Below are 14689 nucleotides of genomic sequence, written 5' to 3'. Positions count from 1 at the left end.
TGCCCAAACTATAGGCATACGCCACTATACCCGAGTAGGTTTTCTCCTTTTTTTAGAGATGACATCTCACTATGTTGCCCAGGCTGCTCTTGAACTCCACATCTCAGGTCATCCTTCCACCTTGGCTTTCCAAAGTGCTAGGATTACAAACATGAACCACCATGTCAGCCCACCTCTGCCTAAATAAGTGAATATTTTCTATTCAAACAAATAGATTCATTTGGTGTTTATAACATGAACAAAATAATTCAACTCCTTGGTTGAAAACTATGGTTTATCAAGGCTTTTTTTTACTTATAACTAGGATAAGAATCCAGGCAATTTTTGTTTTTCTTGTATTTATATTCTCAACTATTGACCCACAGCTGGAATTTTATGTAGCATATGGTCCCATACATTGCTGTAGTAGAAAATTCATATGAACAGAAGAGAAATCTCAGGAGATGAATATTATAATCCATCAAAACTTTCTGTAAGTACTGATTTTTTAAAAAACAAAGTACCTGCCACTGTTACATGGCATAAGTTATAAAATGCATTTATAACTGGTATAAGGGCATGCTAGAATTGTTTAAGGCACTTAGCAAAGTAAGAGAGAAGCTTGAAAAGGAAATTGGCTAGAAAAAGCAAAGGATGAATAATTTTTTGATTATTATATCTCTTTACCAAGAGATTGGTGAGCACATTTATCGAGCAAAGGGGCTTGGATTTGCTTGTAATGACTCCAAGGCACAGTGTGATGGTGGCTAAGGATTGTTATGAGAGAGAGAGAGAGACAGAGGCAGAGCAACAATCTAGAAGTAGATTTTTTTTTTTTTTTTTTTTGCAGTTTTTGGCCAGGGATAGGTTTGAACCCGCCACCTCCAGCATATGGGGCCAGCGCCTACCCCTTTGAGCCACAGGTACCACCCCAAGGTAGATTTTTTTTAATCAGACAAAATATATTTCTCAAGCACAGAAGCAATTGTTCATGATATGTTTTTCTAGCCACTTCAGTTTGCATAAAAATAATGTATTTGAAAGAGAAAATACTTTAGAGGTACCAGCCTTTCTCTTCTATCTCAGTACTACCACATTCTCTCTTTTTTTTTTTTTTTTTTTGAGACAAAGTCTCACTATGTCGCCCTCAGTTTATGTGCCCTCAGTAGAGTGCCATGGCATCACAGCTCACAGCAGCCTCAAACACTTGGTCTTACGTGATTCTCTTGCCTCAGTCTCCCAAGTAGCTGGGACTACAGGCGCCTGCTACAACACCCGGCTACTTTTCTGTTGCAGTTGTCATTGTTGTTTAGCTGGCCTGGGTTGGGTTCGAACCTGCCAGCCCCAGTGTATGTGGCCAGCGCCCTAACCTCTGAGCTACGGGTGCTGAGCCAGCACTGCCACATTCTTGTATGACCTAGAGTGATTGTATCTTTCTGAGCCTCATTAACTTATTTGTAAAATTAGGAAATATCTTAATGAAGTAATAAAACCTGATATTCATAATGAATGATGCTCCTGTGACCATAGAAGGCTTGAAGAGTCTGAAGTACTCACTAATTTTTATAGCGTTAGCTTTGTTTATAATTCTTATGAGTATATCCCTTTGCTTCGTTATCAGGAATGGCTATGAATCAAACTCCCTATGGGTGAGCTATAGAGGAATAAAGTGTATGCCATGCTGCTTCTTACAGGTGCTGATATTTCCTATAAGACATTCTTAATACATTTATAGTTATAAAGAAGATAGTTATTCTGTCAGTGTTGGCCCATGAGTAAAAGGTCAGCCAACAGTTCCTTGTCCTTGCCTAATACTTTTCTGTCCTTTGAATTTAGGAGCATGTATCCTGTTTGGAAATCCTTTCTCGAGGGAACAATGCAGGTAGCCCAGTCTCGGATCAATATATGTGAAAACTATAAAAACTTCATTTCTGAGCCTGCAAGGACAGTGAGAAGCTTAAAAGAACAGCAACTAAAAAGGGTATTATTTCTATTTCTGTTTTTTTAATATATGTATTTAATATCTGTATATATTTATTTAATATCTGTATTTTATATATGTATTAATATTTGTTAACGTGGAAGTTTAAGCTAAAGTGTATTTAAAACATCACAAATGTTTTTGGTTGACATTTTACTATGGTTTTCTGATCTTAACATGTTTCCATTAACTACTCTATTTTACAAACTGATGAAAGTGATTGTAACTTTTTTTTTTTTATTAAATCATAGCTGTGTACATTAGTATGATCATGGGGCACCATGTACTTGGTTCAGAGACCGTTTGACACATTTTCATCACACTAGTTAACATAGCTTTCCTGGCATTTTCTTAGTTACTTTGCTAAGACCTTTACATTCCACATTTACTAAGATTCACATATACCCTTGTAAGATGCACCGCAGGTATAACCCATTAGTCCCCCTCCCTCCACCTACCTCCTCTATGAATGTTTAGAAAGCTCAGTAAACACTTCTTAGAAATATCACTTTTCTGCCAGGTGCAGTGGCTCACGCCTACAATCCTAGCACTTTGGGAGACTGAGGTAGGAAGATCCCTTGAGCTTAGGAGTTCAGGATCAGCCTGAGCAAGATGGAGACTCCATCTCTGCTAAAAATAGAAAAATTAGCCTGGCATTGTGATAGGAGCCTGTAGTACTTATCTACAGGAACGAGGGAGGAGGATCGCTTGAACCGAGGATTTTGAGGGTGCTGATACCATGGCACTCTATCCTGCTAGCCCGGGCAGCAGAGTGAAACTTTGTCTCAAAAGAAAAAGAAAAAAAAAAGAAATATCACTTTTCAGCTTAATGCAAGTGAACAGACCTTTTAAGTTTAAAAATATTGGTATAGTTTGGTGTATGTATATGTATTTTTTTATTTCAAATTAATAAGAGGGTACAAATGTTTAGGTTACATTGTTTTCAATTTGAAGGTAAAGTCCAAGCTGTATTTGAGCCTTTGTGGGGGTGGGAGATGGAGGGGGGTAAACTCCCTCACATTGTGCACATTAGGTGAGATCCCCATAGCCTTCTCTCCTCCCCCCTCTGCTCTCTGTCCTCTCTCTCTCCCCTCTTGCTAGACTGTATTTGTGTTTTATGTTTTGTGTGGACGTGAAATTGTTTATTGGTTACATATTGATATTGAGTACATTGGATATTTTTTTCCCAGTCTTGAGATCTTTACTAGGAAGAATGTGTTTCAGCTCTATCCAGGTAAACACAGAAGAGTAAAGTCTCCATCTTTTCTTATTGCTGAATAGTACTCCATAGTATATGTATACCACAGTTTGTTAATCCATTCGTGGGTTGCTGGGCATTTGGGTTGCTTCCACACCTTGGCAATTATGAATTGAGCTACCATAAACATTTTGGTGCAAATAGTTTGTTATATATTAAAATAATTACAATGTTACTAATGCCATTAATTCTTGAAAAACAAGAATTACATTAATATTTTAGTTTCAACTTGAGCCGTTCTACATAATATTTAAAGGAAGTTGACATATTTTGACCAATATAGTAAACTTATTTTTAAAAACCCAATGGAGCTTAAAGTTTAATTATATAGGTTACACATGTTTCAAGTAGACATATTTCTTTGATTATACAGAAATTTAAAATTCATAGGAAAATGTCATTGTTTAATGTGATTTTTTTCTTTTCTTTTTCTCTTTTTTTTTTTTTTTTGTTGGGGATTCATTGAGGGTACAAGAAACCAGGTTACGCTGATTGCATTTGTTAGGTAAAGTTTCTCTTACAATCATGTCTTGGCCTCAAAAGGTGTGGCACACACCAAGGTCCCACTCCCCTCCCTCCTTCCCTCTCTCTGCTCTTCCTTTCCCCACGCCTCCTTCCTTCTTTCTCTCTCTGCTCTCCCTTCCCCCACCCCCACTGTGTCCTTAATTGTCCTTAATTTTATTTTTTTAAAAGTTTGCTGATTAAAATAAATGATTGAATTGTATCCTTTTGGAAATAGAGTTACAAAAATGGAGATTTTCATGATACCTAATTAGTTATTAAAGTTTTCTTGTGGATGTATTAATATTTTAGAAAATATTAAAGTATTTAAAAATAATATTTTAGAAACCATCCAACATTTTGATTCTAATTGTCATTTTGATTTTCAGAACTGTTTTACAAATAAATATTTTAAAAAACTGATCTTCCATATTTGCCAAAGATGATTTCATGAAATCAGTATGTTAAATGTATACGTGGGCTGGGCCCAGTGGCTCATGCCTATATCCCAGTCCTATAGTCTAGCACTCTGGGAGGCTGAGGTGGAAGGATTACTTGAGGTCAGGAGTTCCAGACCAGCCTAAGCATGAATGAGACCCCTGTCTCTATAAAAAATAGATAAAATTAGATGAGCGTGGTGGTGCACACCTGTAGACCTAGCTACTTTGGAGGCTGAGGCAGGAGGATCACTTGAGCCTAGGAGTTTGAACTTTCAGTGAGCTATGATGACACCATTGCATTCTAGCTGGGACAACAGAGTGAGACTCTCAAAAAAAAAAAAAAAAAAGTATATATGTGCATATGTAAAATTTTAATTTATTTAGCACACTCACCTAATATGCGTTGGCTTGAACTCATTTTCAAAGAATGCCTGTTTTATCTTTGCCAAAATGTAGCTCTTTTAAAGCTAACATAGTGAATGAATTTTCTGACCGCTGACCAATGGTTTGGGGTTGGAAGAAAATGTGCTTGTGTGCATGCGTGCATGTGTGTGTGTTTCTGATACTGTAGAAACTGGGTAAAAGGTACAGAGAATTATTGCTAGTTAACTTCCTAGCCAGAAGGAAATACTGCATTTAAAAGTACATTCACCGAATCTCTACTTGAATTACTGGAAATTTGTACCTTTTAAAATATGATAATACTTTTTTTTTTTTTTTTTTTTCTGAGGTTCAGGCCAAGTTTAATGAAAGGGGACAGGAAAAAAAAGATGGCGTCTGCCAATATTATAATACTTTAAAAGTATTAGCTACCTCTGGTACTTTTCTCTTGTATTGGTGGAATGGTTCTCAGACACGAATTTAACCAACATTCTTAGGCAATGTTTGGTGAAATTTGACAAATCCTCCTATCTGTGAATTTACTTGTTTTATATTATAGCTGATAATAATGCTGCTTATGTTCTATCTAGGTAACTGTTAAACACTAAGTACAACAAAAAAAATGCCCCTAGTCTGGATGGCTTCACACCAGAATTCTATCAGACCTTCAAAGAAGAGCTTATACCTAACTGCAGAAGTTATTCCAAAAAAAAAAAAATCGAGGAGGAAGGAATCTTCCCCCAACACATTCTATGAAGTAAACATTACCCTGATACAAAAACCAGGAAAAGACCTAACTAAAAAGGACAACTTCAGACCAATTTCACTAATGAATATAAACGCAAAGATCCTCAACAAAAATCCTAGCCAATAGACTACAGTTTCTCATCAAAAAATTCATACATTATGATCAAGTAGGTTTCATCCCAGGGAAGCAAGGCTGGTTTAACATACACAAGTCCATAAACATAATTCTAAGTGTATTTTGTCCAACTTTTACAGTTTCCAGCCTACAGAAAGGTTGTCTGATCTGAGTTATTCTGTCATGATCAGAACCAATTTTTACTTAAAATTCTTCCTCTGTAAAATTTTGCAGTTCATGTTCTTTTCAAAATTTTCTCTACTATGGTGGTTTTCTTTTATTTTGGGGATAAACACAGACACATTATAATTATGAAGGACCTGAGATTATAAGAAGAATTATGATGAAAGACTATAATGAGAATTACGGTCTTTTCCAAATCCTTTTCTATTTGCTGTCATTTGCTTATAAATCAGAACAAGAGCCACAACTACCTAAGGGCTTTAGCCCATATCATGGGTTTGTCCATATCTTTCTTATTTATACCAAGTTCAGTTATCTTCCTTGAAATAGTGATTCACATTTTTATAACAATTTAGAGTTTGAAAACTGTATTCCTTATATTCTCATTTGATTTTTGTAACAATGTAATAGGTATATAAGTATTGTTATTTTACAATGATGAAGCTAAGACTTAGATAGTAAGTCTCTTTAACATTGGAACAGGAACTTGAATATACTATTTCCTAATTTTAAATACTATATTATCTTTAAAAAAAACCATTGAAACTGAATATTTAAGCAGGTTTCCAAAAAAACACATGTAACTTTTACATAATAGTAGACTACTTAATTGTACTCCTTTTATCATCTTAGTATTTATAATCATTGTAATTAGTACATAATGGTTTATGATATTCCCTTCCCCCATTCTTTCTATTCTTAATTATCCATGTTTCTGTATAACTGTTATATTTATTATTTTTTATTGCTAAAGAAATTTTCCATTTATTTTGCTTTTATTATACCTATGTTTTTGGACATTACCGCTAAGTCTGCAGTAAAAGTTAACTTTTTGTTTTAATTATTTTCTTAGGTTAAATTTTCAGGACATGATTACTTGGTCAAAGAACCTAAGAGTTTATAGGATTTTGATGTATTGGTCTGGTTTTAATAGAATATATATATACTCAAGAATATATATCATATATTCATATATATATAGAATATATATATCATATAGAATATATATCATACTCAAGGACCATAATTTTAATTTTTTCAGTAGGATTCTGAATTATAACATCCAAATTTGTTATGATTTTATATGATCCCTTAGCCTTAATGTAAACTAATTTAAGCATTAACCCATTTATGCTGGAGATTGATTTTATAACAATGAATTGTTTAGGTACGTGGTATTCCAAAAATGGAACAGTAGGTACACTCCTTTCACATTGCACATAATGTATAAAATTGTTTCTTATCTCAGGAGGTGGTGACACCTGGTCTTCACTGTGATACTTAACAGGACACTTCATGTGTAAGGCAACATCACGTTTTTTCACATTGAAAAGTGGTGTTATTATGACATTCAACATACCATATTTGCTTTCCCTGTTTGACTATCACATGATTCATACCCTCATAGTGTGAGTCAGTGTTACGCTTCTGCCAAGTTCTAGAGGATGACTATGAGTCTCCAGATAATGGCATACCACATATCAATGAAACTCCAGAAAATCCACTGGCTTCTCATCATATGTTTTATGCAGTTTCTGAGCATTTTGTAAGACCGATTTGAAACAACAAAGGAGGCTTGAATACCATTTCTTTCCATGGGTTAATGCCTGACACTTATCAGTGTTGTCGTCAACTCTTGTCTACTCCTCCCATAAAATGGTTATACATGTTTGGCAGCTGAACTTGAATCTTCTTTCCTAGTTTCTGGGAATAATGATTGACAAGACACAAGGGATCAATACCAGTACCAGATGAGGCAACAGTGATAACACTGTTATCATTCCATTTTCATTCCATAACTCCCAGTTTGGAAGTTAGTCAAGTCAAGGTTTATACCCTTGCTTGCAGCATGTAAACTGAAGTATATGACAATGAATCCAATGACCTTGTCATCAAGAAAAAGTTCAAAAATTTCTGTAGGAGTTCTCATTTCGGTGAAGAAATCATTTGGTGGTTCTATAACTCTGCTTGTTATAGGCTGTGCAGTTAGGTCAGCTTTTTTCTGTTTGCAAACAATTTTTGTCACTTTCTTCCTTTTTCTTTCTTTCTTTTTGAGACAGAGTCTCACTTTGTTGCCTTTGGTAGAGTGCTGTGGCATCATAGCTCACAGTAACCTCAAAATCTTGGACTCTGGCAGTCCTCTTGCCTCAGGTGGCTGGGACTACAGGTGTGAGCCATCATGCCCGCTGTTACTTCCTTTTTCTTTTTCTTTTTTTTTTTTTTTGCAGTTTTTTTGGCTGGGGCTAGGTTTGAACCCACCACCTCCAGCATATGGGGCCAGCGCCCTACCCCGTTGAGCCACAGGCGCTGCCCTACTTCCTTTTTCTTTGATGGAGGAGGTTGCTGTGCAGTAGACACAGATGGAATTTCATGGTCAAGAGAGTCCTTTTCAGGTGCATATGAGGGATCATCTGAGTCAGACTCAGCATCATAGCCATTTTGAATAAGATATGCAGGTGTGTACAACAAAGAACCTGGCAGATTATTTATTGTTTCCACCTTCTTTGTTTCCTGAGTCCTCGTCAGAAACAGGTGCCATAGCATGTTCAGATGGTTGTATCACTATGGCACTTGCTTCTAGACCATGATCTGTCTCTAACAGATTAGTGATTTCATGTAAATTTAGAGTTTGAAGCATCTTGAAACTTGTAAAATGATTTCAACTAAAAAAGGGGAAAAAGATATTATTAGTCCTAGTTGTTGCAGCCTTGCCTAGTGCTCCAAAAATGAAACATACAAAGTATCAAACCTATAACTAATACTACAATAATAATTTCTGTATTTTCTTTTTATAGCATAATAGCATAATGAGTAGAGAAGTAATAGAAAAAAATTACTTAGTATAAGATGTAGTGCAGTAACCTTGTATTTATCTGTCTTTGGATGATTCTTCAAAAACTATCTGAAAATTTTTGCCAAGCTTCCAGCATGCAGGTATCTGTGGTAGTGATTATGTGCACCATATGATAACTTGTACCTTCAGGAACCAGATGTGTGAAAAATCAGACCTCAGCAATGACCTTGAACAATAAAATATAAAAAAGCTCTATGTCACTATGGTTCCAATAGTGGAACATGAGGCATAAGTGTGTTAATGCACACTCCTATCTGTGTCTGCTCATCGCAGACAACTATACTATTGAGAAAGAGCTGTACATATGTCGTCAAGAATTTTCTGGGGTTTTTTTCAGCTTTATTGAGGGATAATTGACAAAAAAATGTATACATGGGTCATTACGAAAGTTTTAAGATACACAAAAATCAAGAAACAAAATCCACATAGACAGAAACAAATGAAGCCCTCCCAACAACACCAATAAGCTAAGAAAGTTGAAACTTACGCAGGTGAATCAGAAAGGGTGCTGTTGACTGTGTTTCTTAGAAGTGAAATAATGGACCACAACACAGTCTGTCTCAAAACTTTTGTAGTAAAAAAACAAAACAAACCACTTTTGTAGTGACCTACATATATTCCAGGTATACAACATGTTTTGATATATGTATACACTGAGAAGTGAATAGCAAAATCAAGCTAATTAACCTATCACCTCACATAGTTTTTTGTGTGTGGTGAGCATACTTAAGATCTATACTCTTAGCAAATTTTAACTTTATGATACATTAGGTTCCAGAATTTACTCATCTTAAACTGCAAATTTATACCCTTAGGTTAACATCTCCCCACTTCCCCTACCCTCAGATCCCTACTCTCTCTTTAATCTGCCATTTTGCTAATGTCTGGTTACCTGAGGTTTGACATTAGCAAAATGGCAGGTGCATGTCTGTTAGCCTTGGAAGCACAATCCTGCCTGTCTTTGGGATATTTGCTAACACAGTAGATTTAGGTGCACTTGCCACATAGACAACAGGTAATTATATGAGATGATGCATATGTTAATTTGTTTGACTATAGAAGCCAGTGTACCATGTATATGTATATCAAAATATCATGTTGTATATCCCAAATTTATACAATGAAAAGAATAAAAAAACAGAAAATTATTAACTGATTTTGCTAGGTGCAGTCATCATTATCTTCTAGAATATAGAAACTGTTCTCCTCAAAATATATTCTTCAGAGAAAAAATGAAGATATCAAAAGAGATATTAGAGAGTAGGGGTCAGAGAGCAGGGGAAATGGGGAGATGTTAACCTAAGGGTATAAATCTGCAATTTTAAGATGAATAAATTCTAGAAACTAATGTATCATAAAGTAAGGGGTGGAGTTGGCTTCAACTGTTCAGAGTCTCATATCAACCATTAACAATATCCCCACTCTGGCCATCACCACCTGTCACACTGATATAAAGTCAGATAAAACATGATGCTTAAGTAATTTATCAAAATATAACTTAGGCAACAAGGATATAACTTAGACAACATGGACATCAGTCGCTTCAACAACAAGGCACAGAGACAAGATTAAGGAGAAGGAGGCAGTGAGATAAGTAAGTAAGGGAAGGAAGTAAACAAGAAGAAACCACACATGAGGAGGAACTAATAAAAAAATCTGGCAACATGAAGAAGAACAGATCAAATCCCTGCCAAGAGATCACAAGGCAGCTACCATAGATGATCCAAGTACAAAGAAATTATGGAAATGATGGATGGCAAAATAATGAAGGGAACTGAAGAGAAAGTGTTAAAATGTCCATACTTCCCAAAGCAATCTACCTATTCAATGCCATTCCTATCAAAATACCAACATCATACTTTCAAGATTTGGAAAAAATGATTCTGCGTTTTGTATGGAACTGGAAAAAACCCCGTATAGCTAAGGCAGTTCTCTGTAATAAAAATAAAGCTGGGGGCATCAGCATACCAGATTTTAGTCTGTACTACAAAGCCATAGTGCTCAAGACAGCATGGTACTGGCACAAAAACAGAGACATAGACACTTGGAATCGAATGGAAAACCAAGAAATGAAACTAACATCTTACAACCACCTAATCTTTGATAAACCAAACAAGAACATACCTTGGGGGAAAGATTCCCTATTCAATAAATGGTGTTGGGAGAACTGGATGTCTACATGTAAAAGACTGAAACTGGACCCACACCTTTCCCCACTCACAAAAATTGATTCAAGATGGATAAAGGACTTAAACTTAAGGCATGAAACAATAAAAACCCTCCAAGAAAGCATAGGAAAAACACTGGAAGATATTGGCCTGGGGAAAGACTTCATGAAGAAGACTGCCATGGCAATTGCAACAACAACAAAAATAAACAAATGGGACTTCATTAAACTGAAAAGCTTCTGTACAGCTAAGGAGACAATAACCAAAGCAAAGAGACAACCTACACAATGGGAAAGGATATTTGCATATTTTCAATCAGACAAAAGCTTGATAACTAGGATCTATAGAGAACTCAAATTAATCCACATGAAAAAAGCCAACAATCCCTTATATCAATGGGCAAGAGACATGAATAGAACTTTCTCTAAAGACGACAGACGAATGGCTAACAAACACATGAAAAAATGTTCATCATCTCTATATATTAGAGAAATGCAAATCAAAACAACCCTGAGATATCATCTAACCCCAGTGAGAATGGCCCACATCACAAAATCTCAAAACTGCAGATGCTGGCGTGGATGTGGAGAGAAGGGAACACTTTTACACTGCTGGTGGGACTGCAAACTAGTACAACCTTTCTGGAAGGAAGTATGGAGAATCCTCAAAGCACTCAAGCTAGACCTCCCATTTGATCCTGCAATCCCATTACTGGGCATCTACCCAGAAGGAAAGAAATCCTTTTATCATAAGGACACTTGTACTAGACTGTTTATTGCAGCTCAATTTACAGTTGCCAAAATGTGGAAACAGCCTAAATGCCCACCAACCCAGGAATGGATTAACAAGCTGTGGTATATGTATACCATGGAATACTATTCAGCCATTAAAAAAAATGGAGACTTTACATCCTTCGTATTAACCTGGATGGACGTGGAAGATATTATTCTTAGTAAAGCATCACAAGAATGGAGAAGCATGAATCCTATGTACTCAATTTTGATATGAGGACAATTAATGACAATTATGGTTATGGGGGGGGAAACAGAAAGAGGGAAGGAAGGAGGTGGGTGGGGCCTTGGTGTGTGTCACACTTTATGGGGGCAAGACATGATTGCAAGAGGGACTTTACCTAACAATTGCAATCAGTGTAACCTGGCTTATTGTACCCTCAATGAATCCCCAACAATAAAAAAAAAAAAAGAAAAAAAAAAAATACAAAAGGAAATCCAAAAGTAGACCCAAGAAAGAAAGACATGAAGAAATTAGAAAGGATGTATTGGAGATTAAAGAATTGAAGGTGTCATTCAGGGAGTTTCAAAATGCAGTGGAAAGTTTCAATCACAGATTAAACTATGGAGAAGAAAGAATGTCAAGAGTTGAAGCCAAGGCTCTTGAGATAACTCAGTCTTTTAAAGAGGCAGAAAAGAAGAGAGTAAAAGCAGAGCAATCTCTTAGAGAATTATGGGACTTCATGAAGCATATAAACATATGAATTATCCATATCCGTGAAGGAGAAAAGTGACCTAAAGGCATGAAAGCTGTCCTGGAGGATATTGTAACTGAAAATTTACAAGAGTCACCAAAGATTCAGACATACTTCTTTTATAGGTATTGAACCGCCTTTTATCTCAGTTCAAACAGAGCATCACCTAGACACATTGTAATGAACCTGACCAAGGTGAAGATGAAAGAGAAAAAAGTACAAGCAGCTAGGAGTAAGCACCAACTGACCTACAGGGGCAAATCCAGCAGCATGACAGCAGATTTCTCAACTGAAACTTACAAGCCAGGAGAGATTGGCTCCCACATCCAATATACTCAAACAAAACGACTTCCAGCCTAGGATTCTGTGTCCTCCTAAACTAGATTTGTTTCATTATTTGATGGAGAAATCAAATCTTTAAGTGATAAGCAATCATTCAGGAAATTTGCCACTCTAGCTTTGCAGGAAATACTCAAACCATACTACACAAAGACCATCATCAGTTGGACCATCAGCAAAATAAAGACACCCAGAAACTAAAGGTCAAAGCCTAGCTTCCACAATGGATCAAGTGATTAAAAAGTAGGCAACATCCACAAAAGAAAATTAACAAACTTCACCATATTTATCAATTCTCTGAAAAATGTGAACAGCTTTCCCCACTGCAGAAGCACAGACTGACTGACAGGATAAGAAAGCCAATATGCTGTTTTCAGGAGACATATTTAACCTCTAAGGGCAAAACCAGACTCAAGGTGAAGGGTTAGAAAACAATAGTTCAAGCAAATGGAAATCAGAAGAAAGCAGGGGGTCTTGGTCTTATTTGTAGATATAATTAGATTTAAAGCAACAAAAGTGATGAAAAAGATGGATACTATATATTAGTTAAGAGAGCAATACAACAAGAAGATGTTTTGATCCTAAATATATATGTACCCAACTAAATTGCTACCAGATTTATAAAATGAACCCCAGTGGGTCTGAACAGTATAATAACCTACAACACCATTAATAGCTGAGGCCATCAACACCCTACTGACAGAACTGGATAGATCCTCTAAACAGAAACTAAAGAAGCAATGGACTTAAACATGACCTTAGAACAACTGGAATTAATAGACATATACTGATCATACCACTCCAGTATTACTGAATATATATTCTTCTCCTCAGCTCATAGATTATTCTCCAAAATTGATCATATCCTAGGGCATGAAGCAAACATGGACAAATTTAAAAGAATAGGAATTATACCTTGTGTCTTTTTAGACCACAATGGAATAAAGATAGAATGCAACTCAAACAGAAACCTTTATCCCCGTACAAATTCATCAAAACTAAATAACTTTGTGCTGAATGACATCTCAGTCAGGGAGGAAATAAAGAAGTAAATCATTAGGTTCCTCAAGCAAAACAACAATGAAGCCACCGTCTGTCAAAACCTTTGGAATACTGCAAAAGCAGTCCTAAGAGAGAAAATTATCACATGAGATGCCCACTTCCAAAAAACAGAAAGAGACTGGACACTGTGGCTCATACCTGTAATCCTAGTATTCTGGGAGGCTGAGGCAGATGGATTGCTTGAGTTCAGGAGTTTGAGACCAGCCTGAGCCAGAGGGAGACCCCAACTCTAAAAATAGCTGGGCATTGTGGCAGATGCCTGTAGTCCCAGCTACCTGGGAGGCTGAGGCAAGAAAATCACTTGTGCCCAAGAGTTTGAAGTTGCTATGAGCTATGATGCCATAGTACTTGACTGAGGGTAACAAAGTGAGACTCTGCCTCAAAAAAAAAAAAAAAAAAAAAAAATCCAGAAAGAGCACACATCAATAATCCAATGAATCATCTCAAGGAACTGGAAAAGGAAGCAAGCCAATCCCAAACCTAGCAGAAGAAAAGAAATAACCAAAATTAGATCAGAATTAAATGAAATTGAGAAAAACCTCTCAGAATAGTAACAAAACAAAAAGTTGGCTCTTTGAAAAGGTAAATAAAACCAATAAACCCTTGCCCATACTAACTAGAAACAGATAAATAAGATCTTTTTTTTGAGAGTCTCACTTTTGTTTCCCCCTGTAGAGTGCTATACTATCACAGATCACAGCAACCTCTAACTCTTGGGCTTAAGTGATTCTCTTGCCTCAGCCTCCCAAGTAGCTGAGACTACATGTGCCCACCGTAACACCCAGCTATTTTTTTAGAGACAGGGGTCTCACTCTGGCTCCAGTTGGTCTTGAACTCGTGAGCTCAGGCAATCCACCCACCTTGGCCTCAGTAAGCCACCATGCCCAGCCAGAAAAATAAGAACTCTAAGAGCCTCACTGATAAGGGGGAAATAACAGATACCACAGAGCTACAAAAGAGCATCACTGATTACTACAAAAACCTCTGCCCAGAAATTTGAAAATGTGGAGGAAATGGATAAATTCCTGGAATCACACAACCTCCCTAGACTTAACTAGGAAGGAATAGAATTCTTGAATAGACCAGTACTAAGCACCAAAATAGCAACAATAAAAAAGCTTCCCACAAAAAATGTCCTGGACCAGAGAGTTTTATGCCAGAATTCTACCAGACTTCAAAGAAGAGCTTGTACCTA

General features: G+C 36.4%; 1 protein-coding gene across 2 annotated transcripts in view; it reads left to right on the top strand.

Moving 5' to 3' along the window:
- FCHSD2 (FCH and double SH3 domains 2) overlaps positions 1-14689 on the top strand; it is a 312393-nt gene that overhangs the window by 146345 nt on the left and 151359 nt on the right. For both annotated transcript variants that reach the window (XM_053561344.1, XM_053561345.1), the window contains exon 5: positions 1816-1960. In XM_053561344.1, the coding sequence (XP_053417319.1) occupies positions 1816-1960 (145 nt within the window). The remainder of the gene's footprint in view (positions 1-1815; positions 1961-14689) is intronic.

Source organism: Nycticebus coucang, chromosome 14 (genome assembly GCF_027406575.1).
Source record: "Nycticebus coucang isolate mNycCou1 chromosome 14, mNycCou1.pri, whole genome shotgun sequence".
Classification (NCBI taxonomy): domain Eukaryota; kingdom Metazoa; phylum Chordata; class Mammalia; order Primates; family Lorisidae; genus Nycticebus; species Nycticebus coucang.
The sequence above is the reverse complement of the archived record's forward strand: the minus strand, read 5'-3'. Positions and strand labels throughout refer to the sequence as shown.